At 44.0% G+C, this 26,540-nt stretch overlaps 1 protein-coding gene across 1 annotated transcript in view; it reads left to right on the top strand.

The window, feature by feature from the left end:
• The window catches only part of MTREX (Mtr4 exosome RNA helicase), a 1,888,266-nt gene that overhangs the window by 297,206 nt on the left and 1,564,520 nt on the right, over nt 1-26,540 (top strand). Inside the window, exon 11 of the mRNA XM_044063928.1 lies at nt 24,227-24,358. Coding sequence (XP_043919863.1) covers nt 24,227-24,358 — 132 coding nt within the window. The remainder of the gene's footprint in view (nt 1-24,226; nt 24,359-26,540) is intronic.

Below are 26,540 nucleotides of genomic sequence, written 5' to 3'. Positions count from 1 at the left end.
ACACAGGTATGTCATTCAAAAAACCACAGATAAAACAGACCGTGACCACAGACGCCTCTGACCTTGGATGGGGGGCGCACATGGAAGGCAGGTGTATACAAGGACAATGGTCTCAAAAGGAAACACATCTGCATATAAATCAAACGGAAATGCTGGCAGTAATGCATGCCATCGAGGCCTTTCAACACCAACTTCAACAAGGCCATTTACTGATACGGACAGACAACACCACTGTGATGTGGTATATAAACAAGCAAGGGGGCACCCACTCTTACCCCCTTTGCAGACTAACAATGCATCTTTGGGAAAAATCACTGAGCCTAAACATCCAGTTACAATCCCAGTTTGTTCCAGGCAAAGACAATGTGCTGGCGGACAGCCTAAGCAGGAATTTCACAGACCCACACGAATGGAGGTTACATCCGAAGATCTTCACACAACTCACTTCGACATGGGGCAGGCCAGAAGTAGACCTATTTGCCTCTCACCTCAACCATCATCTACAAAAATTCTGCACAAGGACATACCATCCAAAAGCTTGGAAAATAGATGCTCTCTCATTCAACTGGAATTTCCTAACAATCTATGCATTCCCACCTCTGCCACTGATGACCTCAGTACTACTAAAGATCAAAGCAGAGAGACCCAAGGGAATCATAATAGCTCCGGACTGGCCGAGACAACACTGGTGTCCACTACTAAGAAGCATATGTCACACCAGGAGGTGGGCCCTTCCCCAATGGCCTCTACTTTTGACTCAACACAATCTCCAAACAGTGCATCCAAACCTTCAGACACTGCAGCTAACAGCCTGGGAGATCCCATAAATAACCTCAACCTATCTCTCTCCAAGGAAGTTCAGCGGATACTAACAGAGGCTCGAAGACCATCCACCAGAAAGGTTTACTTGGCAAAATGGAAGAGATTCAGCAATTGGAATACCAGCAAGGGGCATGATGCATCATTGTTGAACATCCCACTCATCTTGGAATATTTGGCGGATATGCTAAAGAACGGTCTATCATATTCTTCCATAAAGATACATGCATCAGCTATTTCAGCTAGCTATAACACTGATCCTCCAGTCTTTTCACACCCTTTGCTAAGGCAATTCCTCAGGGGAATCAAGAACATCAAGCCACCAAGAAAGGCCCCAGTGCCAGCCTGGGACCTCAATTTTGTCCTAGAAAAACTGACTCTACCTCCTTTTGAGCCAGCAGCTTCAGTTGACTTGCAATTTCTCTCATGGAAGACAGCTTTCCTGTTGGCAATTACTTCAGCAAGAAGGGTTTCGGAACTGCAGGCCCTAATGGCAATACCACTGTTCATAATTTTTCACAGAGACAGGGTTTCATTAAGGACCAACCCTACCTTTATGCCAAAGGTGGTATCTAGGGTTTCTTTGAATCAAGCTATTCATTTGCCTGCTTTCTTCCCCAATCCTGAGAATAAGGGGGAAACACTGTTACATACCTTGGACATTCACAGACAACTTCGATACTACCTGGGCAGAACCAAGGCCAGTAGGAAGTCTGAACAACTTTTTGTAGCTTACGCCCCTGCAGTCCAAGGAAAAGCAATTTCAACACAGACAATTTCAAAATGGATTGGACATTGCATCAGATTTTGTTATTCCTTTCATGGAAAGACTGTTCCAGCCAATGTCAGACCACATTCCACAAGAGCTACAGCCACCTCTACAGCATTCTTAAGAGGAGTGCCTACTAAGAACATTCTAGAATCTGCTACATGGAGCTCCGTGCATACATTCTCCAAACACTACAATCTCCCTCTATACTCCAGATCCAGAGCAGGCTTTGCTTCGGCAGTCCGGCAGGGTTTGATTGCCACACCATCTTTTTCCTAGAGCATACCTCCTCCCCCAGCTAAGCTATGGTATTCTACCCACATGTTATGACTGCAGTTGCATTCTTGAAGGACATAGTACAGTTTTGTACCTACCATAAATGTAGATGTCCGATAGACATGCAACTGCAGTCGGATTTTCCCTTCTTCCATACCCCTCTATGCCTAGGACCCTCTCCTATCCCTGTTTCTCTAAGCTGGGGCTATCTGTTATGGTGTATTTGTTTTATTGATCATTTATTTCTCTGGAATCCTGTTTTTGTCTTCCAATTTGATTACAGCCTTCCTTGGAGGGCACCTGGCATCTGGGGCAAGAAACACTGAAGAAGATGGCGTCGGCTGATGCTTATGTACTCCAGCCGCTCTGACGTCGGAGAGAAATGCGACATCAGCCGACGTCGGACCCAGACTTTGGAATCCGGACGACCGAGGGCTGCCTGAGGCAGGACAAACCCACATGTTATGACTGCAGTTGCATGTCTATCGGACATCTACATTTATGGTAGGTACAAAACTATTTTTTTTCATATTAGCTGGGGATAGTATTTATGGTGTATCTGTTTATTACTGTTGTGCATGTCTGGAATTTTATCCATTCTCTAAATTTAGCCTTCCTTGGAGGGCACCTGGCATCTGGGGCAAGAAACACTGAAGAAGATGGCGTCGGCTGATGCTTTTATAACCCAGCCGCTCTGACGTCAGGGAGGAGGTGACATCAGCCGACGCCGGACCCAGACTTTGGAATCCAGCCGACCGAAGGGCTGCCTGAGGCAGGACAACCCATATGTCAGGACTGCAGTTGCATATCTATTGGACATCTACATTTATGGTAGGTACAAAACTGTACTTTTTGATTCCTTGGATCCCTCTTGTAGGGCTGCCGTTACTGGATCTGTGATTAGAAAGCATGCCTGGCTCAAGGAGCAAAATCTACCTGATCATGTTAAAGCTAAATTGTTGGATGCACCTTTGCAGCATGGTACTCTGGTAATAAGGCAGAAGAGTTTTTAAGAAAATGGAAGATCAAGCTAAACCTATGCAAACTGTAAAAGATTTCTTGCAAGTGCAGCCACCCAGGTTCAGTAGGCACTGGCCTACTAAAAATTGGTCCTTTCCTGTGATCAACAGAGCCACTCAGGGCAAATCCAGACACTCAAAAGGCTCCAGATACCAATCACAGGGTTCTTAAAGATCAAAGCAATGGGGTGCCTCCATCTCCAAATCTGGAGGAGGCAAAGCACAACCCTACAGTAAGCAGTCTCAATGACTTTCCTCTACCAGCACCAAGCACTTGACTCTTGGCAGCCCCCTCGGGGGGAAAAGTAGCACTTCATGCTCAAAATTGGCAGTTACCAGGACAAGTGGGTATTGAAATCTGTACCCCTAGGATACTATGCTTATTTCCATACTCTGCCAATTCCAAACAGATGGCCGGATCTGCCACAAAACCAGTGGGCAGAGGCCCAGAAACACGTCATATCCCTCATGGATTTGGGGACTATTCAATCGGTACTGGAAAAGGAAAAAGGACAAGGTTTTTATTCAAGACTTTTCCTGGTACCCAGAAAAGACCATTCTTGGCATCCAATACTGGAATTAATGATTCTGAACATGTTCCTGGACATTCCAACATTCAGAATGCTGACTTTTACAACAGGTACTGCTTATGCTGGGCAGAAATGCTTGGTTAGTAACTCTAGACTTAAAGAAGCATACCTGCATATCCCAATAAGGGAATCATGCAGAAGATACCTCCGCTTCAAAGCAGGTTTTTTGCATTACCAATTCTCTGCACTGCCCTTTGGCTTATCTACTCCGCCCAGCGTCTTTACAAAGTGCCTTGCACTAGTTATTGCATTCTGCAGACAAAGAAGCATTCATATTTATCCTTATCTGGACGATTGTCTCATTCAAGCAGAGGACAAGGACGCTCTTCTTCAACATCTGGCATTTGTAAAAAGGCTTCTAGCATGCCTAGGGTATACCATAAACAGAAAGAAATCGCAGCTGGTACCCTCTCAAATAATTACATTCCTGGGTGCAAGCTTGAATACAAGTGCCCAGATGGCCTACCTCACACCAGACAAACTAAGGCAACTGACAACATACTTCAAACAAATGGCAACAAAACCCAGTTATCTGCAAGGCAAATTCTGCAGGCTTTAGGGTTCATGGCATCCTGCATTGTACTAATTCCATACGCGAGATTGCATATGAGGAAACTTCAGTGGTACTTAAGTTTATGGAGTCAGCATTGTCACAGCCTGGAAACAATAATTCCTCTCATTCCCTGCCTACAACAGGAGTTTCTTTGGTGGGCAGAGACATGTCAGCAAAAAGTACAGTTGTGTACACTTACCATAAACGTAGATGTTAGTGTATTCACTGTTGCAGTCATTACATTTGGGTAATCCTGCTGGCAGGTTGCCCTCAGTCTGTCTGAATTCCAAAGTCTTATCTCCTGCGTCTGTTATCGCCCCTTCCCTGACATCAGGTCGTCGGGGGTATAAAAGATGCAGCAGATGCCATTTTCAGTTTTTCTTGCCCCATATGTCAGGTGCCCCCTAAAGGGTAGCCAAATTTATATATATTTATATATAAAAACACACGCACCAATATAAACTTTACCTTCATGTACAAGCAAATATACCACATAGGTTGTATAAATCAGAGAAGGATAGATAAGTTCCAGTAGATATAAGTGGGATGGTGGGTGGGTAACCTGGACTGCAACAGTGAATATACTCTAACATCTACATTTATGGTAAGTGTACACAACTGTACTTTGTTCTTCGTGTTTCACTGTTGCAGTCATTACATTTGGATAGAGTCCCAAAAGCTATGGTTGGGAGGCTGGAGCTAAACAGCATTAAGTGTGGCTATGAGGCCCTGCAGAACTGCAGTGGCAAAGCCTACCCTGGATTTAGAGTAGAGTGGCAGATAATGCTTTATAGAAGTGTGCACTGAACTCCAAGTAGCAGCTTCTAAAATGTCTTTGGTTGGTACTCCCCTGAGAAAGGCTGCTGAAGTGGCTGCAGCTCTGGTTGAATATGGCCTAATGCCTTCAGGTACTGGCTTGCCATGCTGTAAATAGCAGAAACTAATGCAGTGGCCTATCCACTTTGAAATAGTCTGCTTGGAGATGGCCTTTCCCTGTGATCCTGCAGCATATGCCACTAGTAATTGCTCTGTCTTCCTGAAAACTTTGGTTCTGTCCAAATAGAATGTAAGCTGCCTGTGTACGTCCAAAGAATGCAGAATTCTCTCCCCCTGGTTCTGTGGTTTTGGATAAAAAGTTGGCAAATGAATAGTTTGGTTAAGGGCCACACTGGACACCACCTTAGGCATAAATGTTGAGTTTGTCCTCAGAGTAACCCTGTCTGGATAAAAAAATGATTAAAGGTTCCACATCCATGAGTGCCTGTAGCTCTGATAATCGTCATGCAGAAGTTATTGCTAGGAGCAAAGCTGTTTTCAAAGATAAAAACTTTATATCAGCAGTAGCCGCTGGCTCAAAAGGAGGCAGGGTGAGTTTTTCCAAGACATAGTTGAGGTCCCATGCAGGTATTGGTGATCTCCTTGGAGGTCTTAAGTTATTAGCTCCTCTGAGGTACTGTCTTAATAAATGATGAGAAAGAATTGGTGGCTCTGTATTGTAATGAGCCGAAATGGCAGAGGCATGAATTTTAATTGATGAAAAAGTTAGGCCTTTGTCCAGCAATTCAGGTAAGTATTGCAAAATCTGAGGAATATTTGGCACAGCTGTATCCGTTCCTTGTGTCTGGTTCCAAGCACAAAATCTCTTCCATTTTCCAGCATAACATTTTCTATTACTAGGCCTTCTGGCTTCCAAAATGACATCCATCACAGCTTTGCTGAGAGGTGTGCTTTGTATGCCTACATTGTCCACCATGCTGCCAGGTTTAGAGTCCTGAGATGGCTGTGCAGGATCTGATTGTTTTGCTGGGACAGTAGATAAGGTATTTGAGGTAAGGTCCAGGCTGGGCATTGAGACAAGTTTCTTAAGATCGGATTGGGGCAATCAGTATCATCTTTGGCTTCTCCTGTCTGACCTTTAGGAGTACCTTGGGGAGGAGAGGCAGAGGAGGAAAGGCGTATACTGATGGGTTTTTCCAGCTGAAAGATAGGGCGTCCACTTTTCATGCTTGTCTGTGATAAGTCCTTGTGCAGAATCTTTTTAGTTGGTAGTTGAGGGAAGGCAAATAGATCTATGTCCGGACATCCCCATTTCTTTGTTATCCTGCTGAAGACTTGTGTTTCCAGCTGACACTCGTGGGGATCCATAAGGTTTCTGCTTAGTTCGTCTGCCAGAGTATTTTCCTTTCCTGGCAGGAATTGTGCCTGCAGATGAACTTGGTAAGTCAATGCTGTGTCCCACAAAGCCATGGCTTGTCAGCAAAGGTGGTAAGAATGTGTGCCCCCCCCCCCCCCGTTGCTTGTTTATATACCACATGACCATGGTGGTGTCTGTCTTTATCAGTAGTTGTCCTGGATGAAGTAGGTCCTTGAAGGCTGTCAGGGCATTTTGAACAGCTAGCCTCTCTTTGATTGATATGTAGATGCATTTGGTTTGCGGACCATGTGCCCTGAATGCCTTTTCCTGCCATGTGGGCCCCCCAGGCATAATCTGATGCATCTGTTGTTAGGTTTTGCCTGGCTGGGGGTAATGTGAATGGCTGTCCCTTGTTCTGGTGTCAAGCCCTCGCCCACCATCAAGACTCCTGTTGCAGGCAGGGAATGAGAATAATCATTGTTTCCAGGCTGTGGCAATGTTGAGAACAAAAACTTTTTAGGTACCATTGAAGTTTCCTCATATGCAGTCTTGCATATGGAATTAGTAGGATGCAGGATGCCATGAAGCCCAAAGCCTGCAGAATTTTTCTTGCAGATAACTGGTCTTTTGTTGCTAATATTTTGAAATAGGTAGTCAGTTGCCTTTGTTTGTCTGGCATGAGATAAGCCATCTGGGCAATTGTATTTAAGCTTGCACCCAGGAATATTATCTCTTGAGAGGGTACTAGTTTTGATGTCTTTTCGTTGACTGTGTACCCTAGGCATGTTAGTTTTTTCACAAACGCCAAATGCTGTAGAAGAATGTTCTTCTCGGCTTGAATTAGGTAGTCATCCAAGTAAGGATATATTTGTATTCCTCTTTGTCTGCAGAATGCAATTACTGGTGCCAGACACTTTGTAAAGACCCTGGGAGCAGTAGATAAGCCAAAGGGCAGTGCAGAGAATTGGTAATGCATTGCGCCAGCCTTGAATCCGAGGTATCTTTTGCATGATTGCCTGATTGGGACATGCAGGTATGCCTCTTTTTAGATCTAAAGTCACAAGCCAAGCCTTCATGCCCAGCATGGGCAGAAGCTGCTGCAAGGTCAACATTTTGAATTTTGGTATATCCAGGATTGTGTTTAGAATAGATAGATCCAGTATTGGTCTCCAGGCTTTGTCCTTTCTGGGTACCAAGAACAGTCTTGAGTAAAATCCTTGTCCCTGCTCTTGCTTTGGTACTTGTTGAATGGCCCCCATGTCCATGAGGGATGAGACTTGTTTTTGTGCCTCTGCCCATTGATTTTTTGGCAGATCTGGCCAACCATTTGCCTTTGGCAGGGTATGGAAGTGGAACTTGTAGCCTTGTGACACTTGTTTAGAACCCACTTGTCCTGGGTTATAATATGCCAATTTTGAGAAAAAGGTGCTGTCTTCCCCCTAAGGGCACTGCCAGGAGATAAGTCCTTGGTGTAGGCATGGGGAAGTCATTGGGACTGTTTCCTGTAATGTTGTGATTTGTCTTCTCCACTTTTGGAGGTAGAAGCACCCCATTGCTTTGATCTGTGTGAACCTTGCGCCTTGGATCTGCCTCTAGGGCATCTGGATCTGCCCCTTTGAGGTCTGTCTGACACAGGAAAGGATCAATTCTTTGTAGGCCAGTGTCTACTAAACCTAGGTGGCTGTATTTGTAAAAAATCTTTGACAGTTTGCATAGATATAGCTTTGTCCTCCATTTTCTTTAACACCTCTTCTGCCTTAACACCAAACAAAGTATCATGCTGTAAAGGTGCATCTAATAATTTAACTTTGACATGATCAGGCAAATTTTGTTCCTTTAATCAAGCATGCCTCCTAATTACAGAACCTGTAACTGCGGCCCTGCAGGAGGCCTCCAGAGAATCAAAACCACATTGCAAAGTATGTTTTCCAACTTGTTCAGCTGCATGCAATAAATCCTTCATCTCCATGTTTTCTGCACATTCAGAATTTAACATTTTCTGTTTAAGCAATGCCATGACATGTTGCTGATATTTGAGCATATGAAACTGACCAGTTTAAGGCCCTTATAGCCCAATGTAGCAGATGTGTAAACCTTCTTTCCCCATCTATCCAGTGCCCTAGAATCTCTGTCAGAGAGGGTAGGATTTTTTGCAGCAGAAGCCTGAACCCCTTTGGGACCCTGTGAAATAGTTTCTTGGTCTGCAGCAGGGTTTTTGAAAAGGAATTTGAGAGGCAGGAACCCTGTAATATCGGTCAGGCTCAACAGGAGCTTGGAGGTAAGGGGTCAGACTAGACTCTGAAAGGGGTCAGACAAGACTCTGAAAACACATAATCTACAATGTCTAACACATGTGGAATGGCTAGAGGCCTGTGTTGAGGTAGTAAAAGGAAGTCCCTGAGCCTCTTTTTAGATTTTGAAAAATCTTGGCTCTCCCAGTGGAAGTGCTCCCTCATGGTATGCAAGTTTTCCCCAAAAGAATAGTCCTCAGGAGGGGAGAAGCTGAAGGAATAGATTATTCAGCATCAGATTCCTCATGGGGGGGGGGGGGGGGGGAGAATATTCTTGATCAGAAGAAATAGAAACCTGATCTGAAGATTTATAGTCTGTCTCTTGCCTAGGCCTGTTATCAGGAGGGGGATGGGAACCCCTGATCAAGGTAATCAAGGCTTCAGCCATTTTGAGCATCTGTTTTTTGGGCATGGTTTCTTTGTCTTTGAAGGTGCTTTAGTCTTTGCCTTTGAAGCTGAAGTCGGTTTAATGTATAAATGTTTGTCTGAATACAATCGGTGCCTGCTCAGCAGCTCCAAACCCATCTGAAGGAATAGTGTCTGAGGCTCCAATACCTTGAGTTTCCAGCGGCATAGCCGACTCCACGTGGGAGTCTGTAGCGGCCTGCAACTCTAAAGTAACGGGCGTCAGGGGCTGCGAAAGCACCTCACTGAGAACTGGCAAATGGCTTAGGCGAAGCTTCGTCATTGGTTTTGGGCCTCAGTCTTTTTCTTTGTGTTTTTTGTGAACTCCGGTAGTCGGATGACTATCAGACGACATTTCTGGATAATTAAACCTGCGTCCAAAATAGTTTAATGCAAAATCATACTGAAGCTTAATGGTGCGTTGGTTAAATCTAGCACAAAACCAACAACCTGAAACTTTATGGTCAGGGCCTAGGCAAGGAATACAGTAAGAATGAAAGTCCTTATGAGGTATTTACTTTCCACAAGGAATACAATTAACTTTTTCTGGCATCGGTCTGGAGCAAGAAAAAAGTTTCCCCAACCAGGGTACTTACCTTTAATGAAGACTTCGGATCTGAAATTCGAACACGAAATTCTCAGGAGTCTGCCAACCGGCACTTGTGAACTGCTTCTGCTTGGGTACCGCGCAGTAAGAAAGACTGAAGAAAATGGTGTCTGCTGCATCTTTTATACCCCTGACAACCTGACGTCAGGGAAGGGGCGACAGCAACCAACGCAGGACCCAAGACTTTGGAATTCAGGCCAACTGAGGGCAACCTGCCAGCAGGATTACCCAAATGTAATGACTGCAACAGTGAAACACGAAGAACATCAAGGGACTGTCATTTACTCTCTCCTCTGCCACCCAAACCCCAACTACAGACTCATCAGACTATGCTTGGGGGGGGGGGCCCACATGGCAGGGAGATGTATTCAGGGCAAATGGAGCCCAAACCAAATGCATCTGCATATCAACCAGAAAGAGATGCTAGCTGTTTTAAAGTGCTCTGACAGCCTTCAAGGACTTACTTCATTCAGGACAACTGCTGATAAAGACGGACAACATCACAGATGTCCTTCAAGGATGCATCTGCAGTAATCACATATGGGTTGTCCTGCCTCAGGCAGCCCTTCGGTTGGCCGGATTCCAAAGTCTGGATCTGGCCTCGGCTGATGTCTCACTTTCCCCGACGTCAGAGCGTCTGGGGTATAAAAGCATCAGCCGACGCCATTTTCCTCAGTCTTTCCTGCTGCGTGGTGCCCGAAGCAGAAGCAGTTTGCAAGTGCCAGTCGGCCAGCTCCTGTGATTCAGCTACCGAAGACTTCGAAAAAGCTAAGTACCCCGTTGGGGACTCTTTCTTGCCTCAGCCGATGTCAGAAAAAGTTAATAATTGTTTAACTTGTGGGAAACAAATACCTCATAAGGATTTCCACTCTTACTGCCTCCCCTGCATAGGCCCAGACCACGACGTCTCGGCCTGTTCAGCCTGTGCTTCCTTCAACCGACGAACTCTTAGACGTCGGTCGGAGTTTGCAGAGGAATTCTTTGGGGCTAGTTTTGCTTACAAGATGCCGTCGGAGACTCCGACTTCACATTTAGTTAAACGGAAGGACAAGGACCGGCACGTGGACCGCGGTTTCGGCTGAAACCACGGTCAGGCCTACCGCGAGTGTCTCGGTCTCGGCTGAAACAGAGTCCTTGGTACCTCCGATTACCGAAACCGCACAACTGACTACCTCAGCCCCGGCCGGTTATTGAATTACCTACTGAAACCGGTGTCCAGGAACCTTCCGACACCATTCCTTTAGACAAGTCTACTCCTGCACGTGGTGCAGCCAGACCCCCTGCATCCATGTCCATTAAGGCTTTTTCTAGGGCTAAAACTGCTAAACTTACTAAAGCTTTGCCTCCCAAGGTTACCTCTCAGAGACCTTCTACTGGCTCACAGATTCTTAGCCTAGCAGAGGATCTTATCTCATTAATTAGAGGTTCTCAACCTCATCCGGGCAGGGGCTCCCAACCACCTCCAGACAAAAGGCCCAGGTTTGAGCCCTCTGACCCCCACTCCTTAGATGAGTCCACTGATGGCTCTGCTCTGTCAGACCACCAGGAGGAGGCTTATTCGGCCTACGAGGATTCGGATGCTGAAGAAGCTATTCCCTCGGCCTCCCCTCCTGAAGAGTTTTCCTTTGGAGAGACATTACACTCTGAGAGAACATTTTCAATGGCAGGGTCAGGAATTCTCTGATTCTAGAAAGAGATTAAGGACCTTTTTATATTTACCTCAGCATAGGCCTTTAGCTATACCTCCTGTTTTGAATGTCATTGATGATGTGTACTCTGATGCTACTACAGCCCCTGACTCTCCCTCCGGCTCCTGCCAAACCTGATAGGTACTACAGGGTCCCGGACTCACATCTACACCTGTACAAGGCCCAGTCTGCTGATCCAGAAACTATTTCCCAGGGCCCAAAAGGGGTTGCAGCTGCCACTGCTAAAAATCTTCTACCCTCTGAAAGGGAGTCCAGAGCTTTAGAGAGATGGGGTAAGAAAGTGTGTACTTCTGCAACTCTTTCCATGAGGGCATTAAATTGTCAATTTCATATGATACAGTACCAAGAGTATTTGTTGGATGAATTGCATAAGAAACTGTCCTCTTCTGAACCCCTTGATCGCAAATCCCTTCAGGATCTAGTACATAACTCCCAGCAGGTTAGTAACCATTTCTTGCAGTGTGGTTATGATGCATTGGAAGCTTCATGTAGGTCAGCTATGACAGGTGCAGTTATACGTAGGCATGCCTGGCTGATGAACAATCTCTGCCAGACCATGTTAAAGCTAAGCTTTTGGATGCTTCTATGGAAAAGCAAAAATTATTTGGTTCCACGGCTCAAGAGGTCTTAAAGAAATTTGAAGAAAAGGCAAAATCTGTGCAAACAGTCAAAGACTTTCTGCAAGTCCAACCACCGAGATTCAGCAGAAATTGGCCTACTAAGAATTGGTCCTTTCCGGACTCAGACAGATCTCAGAGAGGCAGGAATAGGCGTGCCAGAGGTAGAGGTCAAGCTAGAGGCTCCTACAGAAGCCGTCAATGGCAGCTTCCCAACCAGAGAGGTAGTGCAGGAACTACAACTGCTACACCAGGACAGACTCAATGACTATTTTGACTCCGCCGACCAGGGCTCAATTAGAAGCACCTTTGGGCGGAAAGCTTTCTTTATTCTCAAAAAATTGGCACAGCATTACAAGGGACACATGGACACTGCAAATAATAGACAAAGGATACAGGTTCCATTTCCACACATTGCCAAAAAGAAAAAGCATGCCAGACCTGCCACCAAATCAGAGGGCAGAGGCTTTGAAGCAAATTTCCAACTTAATGCAAATGAAAGCCATAGAAGAGGTACCTCTTTCAGAACAAGGCCAAGGATTTTACTCCAGATTGTTCCTTGTTCCAAGAAAAGAAAATCAATGGAGGCCTATTCTCGACTTGTCCGCTCTGAATACTTACCTCATTGTGCCAAAATTCAAAATGCTGACTCTACAGCAACTCCTTCCCATGCTGGGCAAGGGGTCTTGGCTGGTGACTCTGGACCTCAAGGAGGCATACCTGCATGTCCCTATCCGACAAAGTTGCAGAAGACACCTCAGATTTCTTGCAGGGTCAGAGCATTATTAATTCTCAGCATTGCCCTTTGGCTTATCTACTGCGCCCAGAGTATTCACGAAATGCCTGGCATCAGTAATTGCACACTGCAGACTTCAGGGCATTCAAATCTACCCATATCTGGACGACTGCCTTATACAAGCGGACAGCAAGCAAACTTTGTTAAAGGACTTGGATTATGCCATCCACCTACTGCAGGCCTTGGGATATACAGTCAACATCCACAAATCAAGACTTGTTCCATCCCAAAGAATAACTTTTCTGGGTGCGGATCTAGACACAGCCACCCAAATGGCCTTTCTCACAGAAGAAAAACAAAAACTACCGGATTACTTCAAGAATCTGACAAGACAAACTAAGCTGACTGCAAGGAAAATCCTGCAGGCCCTAGGTTACATGGCATCTTGCATTCTTCTGATTCCACAAGCAAGGCTGCATATGAGAAAATTACAATGGTACCCAAGGAGTTTATGGGCTCAGCACAGTCACAGCTTAGAAACTTTGATCCCACTCATTCCATGCCTACAAAAGGAATTCCTTTTGTGGGCTCAAGCCTGCCAGTCGAACAGCGGGTTGCCCTTCAGCAAGCCAAGAGCCAACCAAACCATCACCACGGACGCTTCATACCAAGGTTGGGGAGCACACATGGAGGGCAGATGTATCCAAGGGCTATGGTCACAAAGAGAGCTGCGCATGCACATATACCAAAAGGAAATGCTGGCAGTGATGCATGCAATCGAGGCCTTCAAACTTTTTCTTCAAGGCCACCTGCTCATAAGGACAGACAACACCACAGTTATGTGGTACATAAACAAGCAAGGAGGCACCCATTCCTACCCTCTTTGTAGACTGGCAATGAATCTATGGGAACTTTCCTTGAAACTCAATATACAGCTGCAGTCCCAGTTCGTGCCAGGGAAAGACAATATACTGGCAGGAAGCTTAAGCAGAAATACCATGGATGCACACGAATGGATGCTGCACCCAGACGTCTTACTCGTAACACAATCATGGGGAAGGCCGGAAATAGATCTGTTCGCTTCCCCCCACAATCATCAACTGAAGAAATTCTGCACAAGGACATTCCACCCACAAGCATGGAAAGTGGACGCTCTCTCTTTCAGCTGGAAAGCTCTAACAGTGTATGCTTTCCCACCTCTTCCATTAATGACCAAGGTCTTACTGAAGATCAGGACAGAGCAGCCCAGAGTGATTCTGATAGCTCCAAACTGGCCAAGACAGCACTGGTACCCAATGTTAAAGAGCATGTCACAGACAAAACCGTGGCCTCTCCCCCTATGGCCACTTCTACTGACGCAGCACAATTTTAAGAGACCACATTCCAACCTGAAAACCTTGCAGCTAACTGCCTGGAGAATACCATGACTCCTCCTCAGGATGAGCTATCCCAGAGAGTAAAGGATATTATTATGGAAGCTCGCCGGCCTTCCACAAGGAAGGCATATTCAGCAAAATGGAAAAGATTTCACACTTGGAACACAACAAAGGGCCTAGATGTGACAGTGATGAACATGGCACATATACTGGAATATTTGGCAGAATTGTTCCACAATGGGCTCTCTTACTCTTCCATCAAGATACATGCCTCAGCAATTTCAGCAAAATACAATGTTAATCCACCTGTCTTCTCTCATCCTCTCCTGAGACTGTTTCTAAGAGGAATCAAAAACATCAATCCTCCAAGGAAACCACCTCTACCTACTTGGGACCTTAACTTCGTGTTGGAAAAACTAGCACTTCCTCCCTTTGAACCAGCAGCATCGGCAGATCTGCAGTTTCTGTCTTGGAAAACAGCCTTCCTTCTGGCCATAACCTCAGCAAGAAGAGTATCTGAGTTGCAAGCTTTAATGGCAGTACAGCCATTTCTCATCTTTCATCAGGACAGAGTTTCTTTGAGAACCAATCCTACATTTATGCCAAAGGTGGTATCCAGGGTATCTTTGAACCAAGCTATTCACTTGCCTACATTCTTCCCACAACCACAAAACAAAGGGGAGAAACTTCTGCACACCCTGGACATACACAGACAGTTGCGCTACTACTTGGACAGAACTAAGTTACAGAAAGACTGACCAGTTTGTAGCATATGCTTCTGGGGCACAAGGAAAAGCAATTTCCAAACAGACAATTTCAAAATGGATAGGAAATTGCATTCGTTTTTGTTGCTCCTTTCATGGAAAAACTTGCCATCTAACATTAGACCTCATTCCACGAGAGCCACAGCCACCACCACAGCCTTCCTAAGAGGGGTGGCTACCAAGGACATTTTACAAGCTGCTACATGGAGCTCCATGCATACATTTGCCAAGCATTACAATTTACCTTTATACTCCAGATCCAGAGCAGGCTTTGCTACGGCAGTCCTGCAGGCTATCTTAACTACACCATCCTTTACTTAGTACCTCCACCCCCAGATTGGCTATGGTATTCTACCCATATGTGATGACTGCAGATGCATCCTTGAAGGACATAGTATAGTTTTGTACCTGCCATAAATGTAGATGTCCGATAGGTATGCATCTGCAGTCAGGTTTACCCTCCCTCCTTCCCCTCTGTGGTATACTTCTTGGGTACTTACCCCTCTTATAGCTAGCTGGGGGGATCTATTATGGTGCATTTGTTTTTTTTTTATAGTACTGTGCATGTTTGGATTTGTTTTTGCAATGCATATCTCCAAATTTTAGCCTTCCTTAGAGGGCACCTGGCATCTGGGGCAAGAAAAACTGAGGAAAATGGTGTCGGCTGATGCTTTTATACACCAGACGCTCTGACGTCGGGGAAAGTGCGACATCAGCCGAGGCCAGACCCAGACTTTGGAATCCGGCCGACCGAAGGGCTGCCTGAGACAGGACAACCCATATGTGATGACTGCAGATGCCTACCTATCGGACATCTACATTTATGGTAGGTACAAAACTGTACTTTGTGGTACATAAACAAGCAGGGGGATACACATTCCTACCCCCTTTGCAGACTAGCCATGGCTTTGTGGAACACAGCCTTGACTTACCAAATACATCTTCAAGCTCAGTTCCTGCCAGGAAAGCAAAATACTCTGGCAGATGACCTAAGCAGAAATCTTATGGACTCTCACGAATGGAAACTGGATCCACAAATCTTCAGCATGTTAACACAGAAATGGGGGAGTCCAGACAGATCTGTTTGCCTCTCCTCATAATTATCAGTTGGACAAATTCTGCACAAGAACTCATCACAGAAGAGCATGGAAAGTGGATGCTCTATCCTTCAGCTGGAAAAAAACTATAAGTATATGCCTCCCCCCTCCTCTGCTTTCCAAGGTCTTACAAAAAGTCAGACAGGAAAAACCAAAAATGGTCCTAATTGCTCCGGACTGGCCTTGCCAGCACTGGTATCCACTTCTAAGCAATACGTCTCACCTTCCTCCATGGTACTTGCCTCAAATTCTGCATACTCTGCTCCAAACTCTGAATCTTGCAGCATGGCTAAGCAACTAATTATTCAAACACCTCTCAGTAAATCTGTGATGGATGTCATTTTGGAAGCCAGAAGGCTTAGTACTAGAAAATCTTCTGCTGATAAATGGAAGAGATTCTGTGCTTGGAACCAAGCACAAGGAACAGACACAGAAAAGACCAATATTCCTCAGATTTTACAATATTTGACTGAGATGTTTGACAAGGGCCTATCTTTTTCTTTAATAAAAATCCATGCTTCCGCCATCTCGGCTCATTACAACACAGAGCCTCTCCCCTCTTTTCTCATCCACTGCTTAAACAGTATTTGAGGGGCCAAATATTTAAGGCCCCCTAGAAGAGCACCAAACTCCTGCATGGGACCTCAATTTTGTGCTGGAAAAACTCACCCTGCTTCCTTTTGAGCCAGCAGCTACTGCGGATATAAAATTTCTGTCTAAGAAAACAGCTTTCCTTTTGGCAGTCATTCAGCAAGAAGGGTTTCAGAACTACAGGCTCTCATGGCAGTGGAGCCTTTTATTATATTTTACCTGGGCAGGGTGTCCCTCAGGACCAATCCTTCTTTTATGCCTAAGGTGTGGTATCCAGTGTGGCTCTTAACCAGACCATTCACCTGCCAACTTTTTACCCAAATCCGCAGAACAGGGGGGAGTGGATTCTGCATTCATTGGATGTACACAGACAACTAAGATTCTATTTAAATAGGACCTAATCTCTAAGATTTCGGAGCAACTACTGGTAGCATTTGCTGCAGGATCAGAGGGGAAGACTCTATCAAAGCAGACTGTTTCAAAATGGATAAGCCACTGCATTCGTTTCTGCTATTTACACCATGGTAAACCTGTGCCCAAGGGTAATCCGATCACATTCCACCAGGGCTGCCTCTACTTCAGCAGCTTTTCTCAGAGGTGTCCCAACCAAAGACATTCTAGAAGCTGCTACTTGGAACTCTGTTCATACCTTCACAAAGCATTCTCATTTATCTCATTTATCTCTCTTCTCCAAATCCAGGGCAGGCTTTGCCACTGCAGTCCTGCAGGGCCTTCTAGCCATTCCTAATGCTGTATAGTTCCATCCTCCCATCCATAGCTTTGGGATTCTACCCAAACGTAATGACTGCAACAGTGAAACATGAAGAACATAGTACAGTTATGTGCACTTAACATAAATGTAGATGTTAGTGTATTCACTGTTGCAGTCCAGGTTACCCACCCGCCATCCCCCTTTTTCTATACCTTTTCTTTCCTTCACTATACTCAAAAGCCTTTGGGGGTGTATTTGCTTTTTAGTTTAAGGTAAAGTTTGTTTTTTAAAAGAGCATTTATATATTTACTATTTATATGCATATTTTTGCTCCCCATTTGAGGGGCACATGACATTTGGGGCAAGAAAAACTGAATAAAATGGTGCCGGCTGCATGTTTTATACCCCTGACAACCTGACGTCATGGAAGAGGAGACTGCAACCGACACAGAATGCAAGACTTTGTTATTCAGGCTGACTGAGGGCAACCTGCCAGCAGATTACCCAAATGTAATGACTGCAACAGTGAATGCACTCGAACATCTACATTTATTGGAAGTGTACACAACTGTACTAGGTCATCCGGAAGAAAGACCTGGCAGCTTTGTTCAGACCCCCAAATTCTTCATTTTGTCTTGTAATCTTCGCAGTGGTGCTGGGCTGCCTGGTTGCTCTAGGAGTCTGCTGCAATTTTGTGGGTTTGTGATGTGGGAGGATGGAGGCAGGGGAGGACATATATGCGAGTAAGAAAAAATTACCTTGGACAGTGTAAAGTAAAAAATCTGTTGGGAGTTTTGTCTACGTCATCAGTAAGACTAGCAGGAGTTTGCTCAGCATCTCTAACTTTCCCAGACTTCATTACCCCCCTCCCCTTTTTATCCTTTGCATGCAAGACACTTAATATTGCTTTAGCCAAGTGTTAGGTCACATCACTCATCTGTTCCAGGTTGCCAGACTTAGTGTTACTATTTTTGGCACCAGGTTGCTGTTCCTGTTGGTAAGTTGCTTGGTTCTTGACGTCTTGCAGGTCAGTTGTTTCCTTTTTAGAGTACATTTTCTGTACTTTAGCTTTTCTGCTGCAGGTAGTTAACACTCAGCCCAGCTTACTGTTTTTTCTTCTGCCTTTCAACGTTCACTGATAAAGAAAATGAAAAACTGAAGTTAGCAGTAGAAGCACAGTTTGTCCTTTTTCCATGGTTTCGCCCCTTCACTTCAATTAAATTAGTCGAGGAGTTATGAAGCAGTCCTAGATTTAGTGCCAATAGGATTATATTTGCTGCTGATTCTGTTAATACAGTTATTACTGTTTAAAATGAGTTTCTTGGTGAAACCTGTCTCCGACTGAAGCATCTTGAGGGGTAGCCACCATGAAATTAACCCTCCCTGACCTTTGCTGAACATGCCATCTGTGATTTCTGAGACCATGCACAGTAAGTACCTCCCATTCTTATCATATTCCCTTAGATCTGTAGGTCTGTTTTGGCCTAGTTGGAGAATGTGAAAGGCATTTTTTCAGTGTTAAGTAGATGTGATTCCAGCTGTCTTCCATCACCTTTTTTGATGTAGGTCTTGACTGTTCCTCACTGAAGACACTGAGCATCAGTCCCTTTGAGGCCATCTGTGAACCCAAAGTTGTCATAGTTGATGGGCATTCAGGGCTGTAATCCTCTGCGTTGATACTCTTGGCATCTTGAGAGCTAGTGCTTCTGACATCCAAGCTGAAGCAGAGTTTTTCTGTCCCTAGAGTTGGCATTTCACCATTTGATGTTGAGACAGACTTCATCCATGGTGTTGATGGCTACTTCACTGTTGTCATTTGATGGAGTTTTAACCCTTTGTTTCCATATCTGGTTTGGCATCATTTTGCATTAACCTCTTGGTGTCCCTCTGTTTCTACCTGTTGGGTTATTTCCAATTCAGACACCAGTGTTGCAAGCATCCCTGTAACCCCCCCCCCCCCCCCCCCCGATGATGGGCCTGGACCTAATTTTCCTGTTTTTTTTTTTTTTTTTTAATTGACCATGGTCTATAGTCATTGGAGGCTGTTGTTGGGATGTAGTCAAGGTTTGATTTGGCTTTACTGTTGTAGGATGTTACACCAATCCAGTGCCTGGGGCAAACTTAAATACAGAAAGAAGCACTTGAACTCACCTCTGGCATTTCCACACCAAACTTTAAATGAAGACTGATTCTTCCACTTTTTCAAGAAGGTTCCCAGATCTCATCAGATAGACTGCTACGTGACATTCTCTCCAAATTAGAACACATTCTTGCTGAGGCCATTTGGGTCCTGCAAGTAGTAATCCTGGATGGTTTCCCCGGATGCAATGGTTCAGCTGGTTGCATATAATGCTTTGAAGGTTGGGGTCTGTCCTAAAGACACCCACGGTTTGTCCTAATTAGTTCCAGATTCCTTTGGTGGACTGCCCATCGTGCTGTGAACCTAATCTCAGTTTTGGATGGAATTTTATTGATAATGTTGTCTTAGTTGTACCATTTGGAAAGGGAATTTAGGTGATTGTCCTGCCCCCTTATCTAACCTTCACCAGCAAATACTAGCACATACACACCAACAGCTGTAAACAATCTCACACATCTTCACAATTGCTACTTTTTCATTCATAGGTTCATAGGACTGTTGGCCCAGAGGCCCTTATAAGCCTAATCAAGAATTTCGCCCATGTTCCCAAAAAGTCAGCACCTGTGTCCCCTGTCCAGCAGGGCCACAGGTGGGATTCCAGGGATGTGTTTTCCGTTTCCCATCCAGTTGTCCAAGTTTCTTAGAGGGCTAGTGAGGTACTCTGCCTTACTTGGAGAGGGAGTCTATTCCACAGATGGGGTAGTCTTTGAGAGACAAATCTATCCCACCAACAAGTTCTGATAATGTCACAAACCAGGTTGAGGTCTTGCTTGCGTTTTGTACTAGTGGAGTTCGACTTACGGATATGCAACAACGCCATCAAGGTTGGGTTTGAGATGGCCCTGTATACCAGACACAGATCACCTCTGAGCAGTCTGTACAAGACTGAGTAAAGGAATAGGGCTTTTAACCTGTCTCTGTAGGATAGGTGTTTTGAGACCCTGGATTTTCCTGGTCAGGAACCTCTGTGGTCTCTCTAGCTCTTGCATGTGGTTGGCAAGGTACATGCCAAAGGGGGCGTTGTATTCGATAATGGGTCTGATAAGGGAGGAGTACAGGGATGTTATGACAACCTTGTTCTGGATGATATACCCTTACTTATGAGTTGGGCCATGTACAATGGAGGCAATGGGGTGGTCAAAATTCAGTTTGCGGTCAACCTTGTTGCCCAAGCTCCTCATGACTGATTGCGTGCTTAGCATGTTAATGTGATTAGTGGAGGCACCATTTTCCCCAAAGGGGATAATGATGCATTTCTTGGCATTCAGTTTGAGACCATGCTTCTGGCACCAGTCATTAGTTTTGGTAAGGCCCTCTTGGTGGATGTTCACATCACTAGGGAATTTAAGACAACACCCAGCTTGCAGTCAATTGCAAACTTGGCTAGCCAGAGACCACTGGCTGTGGCTTGCACCTCAGAAAAGTATATCCCAACCAGTAGAGGCCCTAAAACCATTCCTTGAGGTACGCCGCTTGTTACAGATGCACTAATACAGGTGGCTTCCCCTATTTTGACTCGGTGGGTTCTGTCAGTGAGCCAGTTGGCTACCCATCTGGTAACATACGGGTTGATGCCTATCTGTTATGCCAGAGTGGGGTATAATGTCGAAGGCTTTGGCTAGGTCAAGGTAAGCAGTGTGCACAGTCTTCCCCTCGTCCATGGCTGTGGTGACTGTTTTGAAGAAGCCAACCAAGTTTAACAGGCATGAACTCCCTGTGACAAAAAACAAACTGTGGGATCAAACATTTGGATGTTGCCAATGTCCTTTTTTGTAAGCTCCATGATGATGCATTCCATGATCTTGCAGATCAGGCTAGTTAGGCTGATGGACCTATAATTGCCTGGGTCAGTGGACTGTCCACCTATGTGTAGAGAGATGACAGTGGCTGTCCTCCATTCGGCTGGGGCAAAGCTGGTGCTGAGGCTTTGGTTGAATAGGTTGCCTAATGGTCCTGAGAGCTCATGCCCGAGTTCATGTAGGACACAGCCAGGGATGTTTTTGGGTACCATGGTAGCTGTATTTTTTGCCTTTGAGAGGGCATTAAAGACCTGCTCCCTGGTGATGAGGGGACAAAGCATTATTTTCCTGCATACTCTTACTTGCCTACTCTGTAGAAAATAGTCAAACCCATAAAACAGGGCATAGGCAATCTCCAAGCACTTGACCCAACCCATTTCAGATTTGTCGAGGGCAAATCTTGCCTTTTGAACCTGGTTCACTTCTTGAGACTGTTACCAAGGCCCTGGATGAAGGAAAGTCCATGCATATAGCTTACCTTGACTTGGCCAAGGCCTTTGACACAATCCCCCACTCTAGCATCATCGAAAAGCTAACATAACTTGATGTAAATCCCTATCTCATCAGGTGGGTGGCCAATTGGCTCACCGACAGGACCCAAAAAGTCAAATTAGGCACCTCTACCTCAGATAACAGACCTGTCACTAGTGGAGTTCACTTAAGGATCTGTCCTGGGACCCCCTACTGTTTGGCATGTATTTCTCAGAGGTCCAAAGACAAAAGTCCTGTGGATGACCAAGTTTGAGGATGACTATAAGTTGTCTGCTGTCATTGACTCCCCAGATGATGTTAACATACTGCAAGAGGGTCTCACAGCAACTAATGACTGGTGCCAAAGTCTTGACCTCGGGCTAAATGAAAGTGTCATCATACCATTCGGTAAAAACATGACCCCTACTGATTACCACATCAATGGCAACACCCCTAAGTACGCAACCTGTGGTGAGACCTGGGCACTTGGGTTGATAACCTCACATTCGACCATGTAGCGGCAGTGGTCAGAAACTCCTTTTACCAATTTCATCTCATAAGTAAAGGGATTGCATCCAGAAAAAAGGAGGTTATTTAACCCTATATACTCCTACCTCCGCTAATAATGGACTATAATGCCCCATTGGGGATGTACCTCTCCAAACATCTACATCAACTGGAAGGACCACTGAAATACCTCACAAAGGCAATCCATGGTCTCCCAACACCTGCCGTCTGCAGTCAAGCTCAAATCGCTATCACTCTACTCTGTATCGTACAGATTGCTCAGGGGTGATCTTTGTCTCGCCTAGAAGGCAATCTCGGACCCTGCCCTACTAGAGATGCTCCAGATCCGCAAGTTTAACTCCTCATGCACAAACTGCTCAAAAGGCCTTAATCTAATATGCGACAGCAACAAATCCTGGTGGAGAGACAGGTTTGTCTCCCAGAGGCGTTCCCGTCTCTGGAATAGACTTCCCATACACGTCAAACAGAGCACCTCGCTGACTGTCTTCAAGCGCAACCTTGATGAGTGGATGGGAAACAACAAATTTGTCTCAGGGGTTCTGCTTCTGCCCGTGTCCCTCATTGACAGGGGGCAACAGATTCTGACTGAAGTTTCTTTTTGGGGATAAACTTTTGGCTAGGCTTGTAATTGCCCCAGGGCTATGAGCCTAATAACCTCCTATGATCTTATGATCCTAAATGATTTACAGAAGCGAGCATTCACACATTTGTGCTTTTTCTTTTATTCACCCGCAAAAACTTTTCAATCACATGTCAAATACATAAATGAATATTCAACCTATTTGAGTTACAATCATGTGTTGTACACGCATACATCATGTGTGTGTTTATATAGTTATACAAGTACATGTGTACACACATACATCTGGGTAAATTTTTAAATTTTAGATTTAGAGCCAAGTCTTGGCATTCAACGAATGAAATTGGCTACCCAGTTTTTATCATAGTCCCATCTTGTTTGTGTTCAGTCTTCTCTACAGTTTCAGAAATTGTTCATCGCTCAACCATAATCTAGCAATTACATACCTAACATAGACCCCTGTTCTCTACTGAAAACCTGCTCCTTCATGCCACAATGTCTGAAAATACAGCAGGAGACAGCTTCCTCTCAGATAATGCCACCAAAACATGGAACTTTATACCATTTTCTCCAAAATTGGAATAGCACCACAGAACTTTTAAACTCCAGCCAAAATCACACCTGTGCAACCTCTGTCTGTGCACCCCCCCCCCCCCCGATAACACCCATGGAGATAGTAGTAGTATAGCACCATATTCTCATCATTTTTTACTTTCTTCCTTTTCTCCTTCACTCTTTATTTTCTTCCCTCCTTCACTATCCATTTTCTTCCCTCTGCACCTTCTCTCAGTTATCATGTCCACACCGTTTTTTTTTTTCCAGACGTCCACTCTTAGCACATTTCTCTGTACTGTCTATATAATTTGTTTAAAGTAGTCCTCTAGCTGCTTCTCAACCCCTGTTCTACTAAATTCTATAATATAATTCTGCTTCTATTCTAATAGACAATTGATGGAAGGTCAAAACTGCAGTAAGATGTGGTTTTCCCTATTCTTAGTCTGAGTTAACTACGTGCCTTCTGTGGAAGGTTGGGCTGGCAACTTGACATTGTAAAACTCCACTGCCAATCATGAGTGGACAGGTGATCTGCTGTGGTGACCCCTAACTGGGAAAAGCCGAAAGAAGTCGTCTGAGTTAACTACATCACATCTTCTCCTTTATATTCACACATTTCAGCATCTTGCAGGTTAAATTGAAAATGGATGTTTTTTGTTAAATTGCATCTTTTCTTAACTTGTATGATATATGCTTTTACTGTGTAGAAGATCTTAACTTGTGTAACATGTCTTCTGTACTGTGGTACAAATTTATAGATTTCAGTATAAGTTTGTGTTTTTCTCCCAGGGCCTCTGTTGAAAAGATGGCTCATGCCTAGTTGGATTTTCCTGGTCAACAAATGCAAGCAGTCAGTAAATATAGATTTGGAAAGCACAGTAAAACACACCTAAAATATGAAAATATTTTTCAGTCCACGTGAGCACAGAAATACTAGTATCATGCATAAGATGTTTTGCACACTTTATACTTTTGGAGCATGGCTCTGAAATACGGTAGAGGCAGTTGTGTACTTCTGAGTTATTTTTCTAAGTTGATAAATTATTGTGTGAATTGTAATAATCTGGTGTGTTTGTATGCATTTGTAGGTCCTTCCAATGTATTTAAAATAGTGAAAATGATTATGGAGAGGAATTTCCAACCAGTCATCATATTCAGTTTCAGCAAGAAGGACTGTGAAGCTTATGCACTTCAGATGACTAAACTTGACTTCAATTCAGGTATTTCTTTGTGTTTTTTATGAAGTTTGTATTATAGGACTGGTTTGTACAACTTTTATTCAAGGACAGCTGTGTTAGCAACTAAAAAAAATATCCAACATCAAGGGCCCTCTATGATGGCCCATTGTTTTGAATTTAGTCTCTCCAGCAATCAAAATTCAGTACTTTTTCTGAGAAGTTCCCTCACTTGTAAATGAACATCCATGCATAATTCCTGCTGTGATGATGCTCTTCAGGTAAATCATTTATTTGTCTTTGGAGCACTCTGTTTCAACCATTCCAGCACTTTATATATTAGTCTTTACTATGGTCAGTATACCCTTTTGGTTGTGTGCTTGATTGCAGAGTTGTCGAAGCATTGCTGTAGCAAAGGAATTTGGCACTGTGGACAGCACACACATTTGACCCCACACACACACATTTACGCAAGCACATTGTCCGCTTGTAAACTGTCCAACTGTAGTTATGACAGATTTCAAGGTGTCCTTAAGGAATCATGGTAATAGACAGCCTGAGCTGCCTTTACAATATCAGTTTGACAGTTAGATACTCTGTAAACTAAGTACTTGTGATCACTTGACAACTTTTCAGTCAGGTGGTGTGCTTTTTTTAAGCAGTCCATACCTTCTGTATGTCGCCTCCAGAGGTAGGTTCCATCTTCTGCAGTACTTAAAGGAAAACCCTACCCTCTCATACAGTTTGCCTCAATCGTTCGGGTTCTTTTCTCCCTACAGTGTGGTTCCAGCATCGTGTTTGATACAAGAAACCTGCTTGTAGTTTTTAAAACTTTTATTTCCTTGCATTGGAGTCAAAGGATGGGGAAAGCCCACCTATTTTTTTTAAAAACTACTTTGAACATACTTTGCAGAGGCATTAGTTTCCACCTGCATGACATATCAAAGACGCAGTTAAATCTGTAGTTGACTGTTGGGTACTGCTGTCAATCTTAGATGGGCAATTAAGCCTGCTAATGTCAAGAGCACAGCAGCTGATATAAAAAAAGACAAAAAGCTGTGAAACTATTTTCCACTATTTTTATTGCAGATGGGAGGAGAACTTACTTAACACTCCCCTTTCATAGCAAAACAACGCAATTAGATCAGTAAGGGAAGGGATTAAAGGCAATTGTCAACTCTTCTGACAAATTTACATAAGCAGCAACACAATAGTGAAGTGCTAAGCTTTAAATGTTATAGTAGTTTATATGTTAAGATAACTTAAATGTTGTATCAAAGATTTCTGTGACATTTACAAGAAAAAATATTTTCTGACTTCTCTAAAGTATCAATGCATTTACCATTTTCAAGCCCACCTTTACCATTTTCAAGCCCGCCCAACACGCACACACCAGACCTGCAGAAAGAGTCAGGTGGCACCGTGGCAAACCTGTCAACTAGGTGCACTGATGCCTTTCATGAAAAGGTTTTTTATGCTTTTTTTTCAAGAGGGGAATGCATATCTGGTACATGCAGATCCATTGTAAGAGATTCCCACCGAATTTGAGTCCGTCCTTAACATTGTTAGAGTGCATCCATAATATACAGCTGAATTTACTTCAACATACATTTACTATCTGCCCTTGCATTAAAAACACAGAAAAGGAAATTGCAAGTACTTCAACTGTGTTTAAATGTGTGCACGCACAAACACTTGTATGCTTTTTTGTACACATGAACTTTATATACTCACATACACAATATTATATATATATGTGTGTGTGTGTGTGTGTGTATATATGTGTATATATATATATATATATATATATATATATATATATATATATATATATATATATACGTGTGTGTATGTATGTACGTGTGTGTGTGTGTGTGTGTGTGCAGTGTGTGCATGCAAGGAATTATAATCAACATAGTATAGTTAAGCATCATTAATGTATACATTCTAGTAAATGTTGCGTCATGATTTACTTGCACACACTGGCTATGTGTTGCACATGCAGTCTTGGTCAATGTCTTTTGTCAGTATTTTTTCTTTGTATTGCTAAGTGCATTTAGTAATTGTTATTATCTTTGCCAATGTAGCCTAAGTTGTGGCTTAAAAGGGTCCTAGAACCAGTTCAGTTTTGTGGTTACCAAAGTATAAATAAATATGAAGTAGAAAAAAAGGAGGGTGAACATGACAAATAATTGAGGAACTAGTAAAGCACATTTTAAGTCTGCAT

Source organism: Protopterus annectens, chromosome 2.part2 (assembly GCF_019279795.1).
Source record: "Protopterus annectens isolate FY-2018-M chromosome 2.part2, PAN1.0, whole genome shotgun sequence".
NCBI classification, from domain to species: Eukaryota; Metazoa; Chordata; order Ceratodontiformes; family Protopteridae; genus Protopterus; species Protopterus annectens.
The sequence above is the reverse complement of the archived record's forward strand: the minus strand, read 5'-3'. Positions and strand labels throughout refer to the sequence as shown.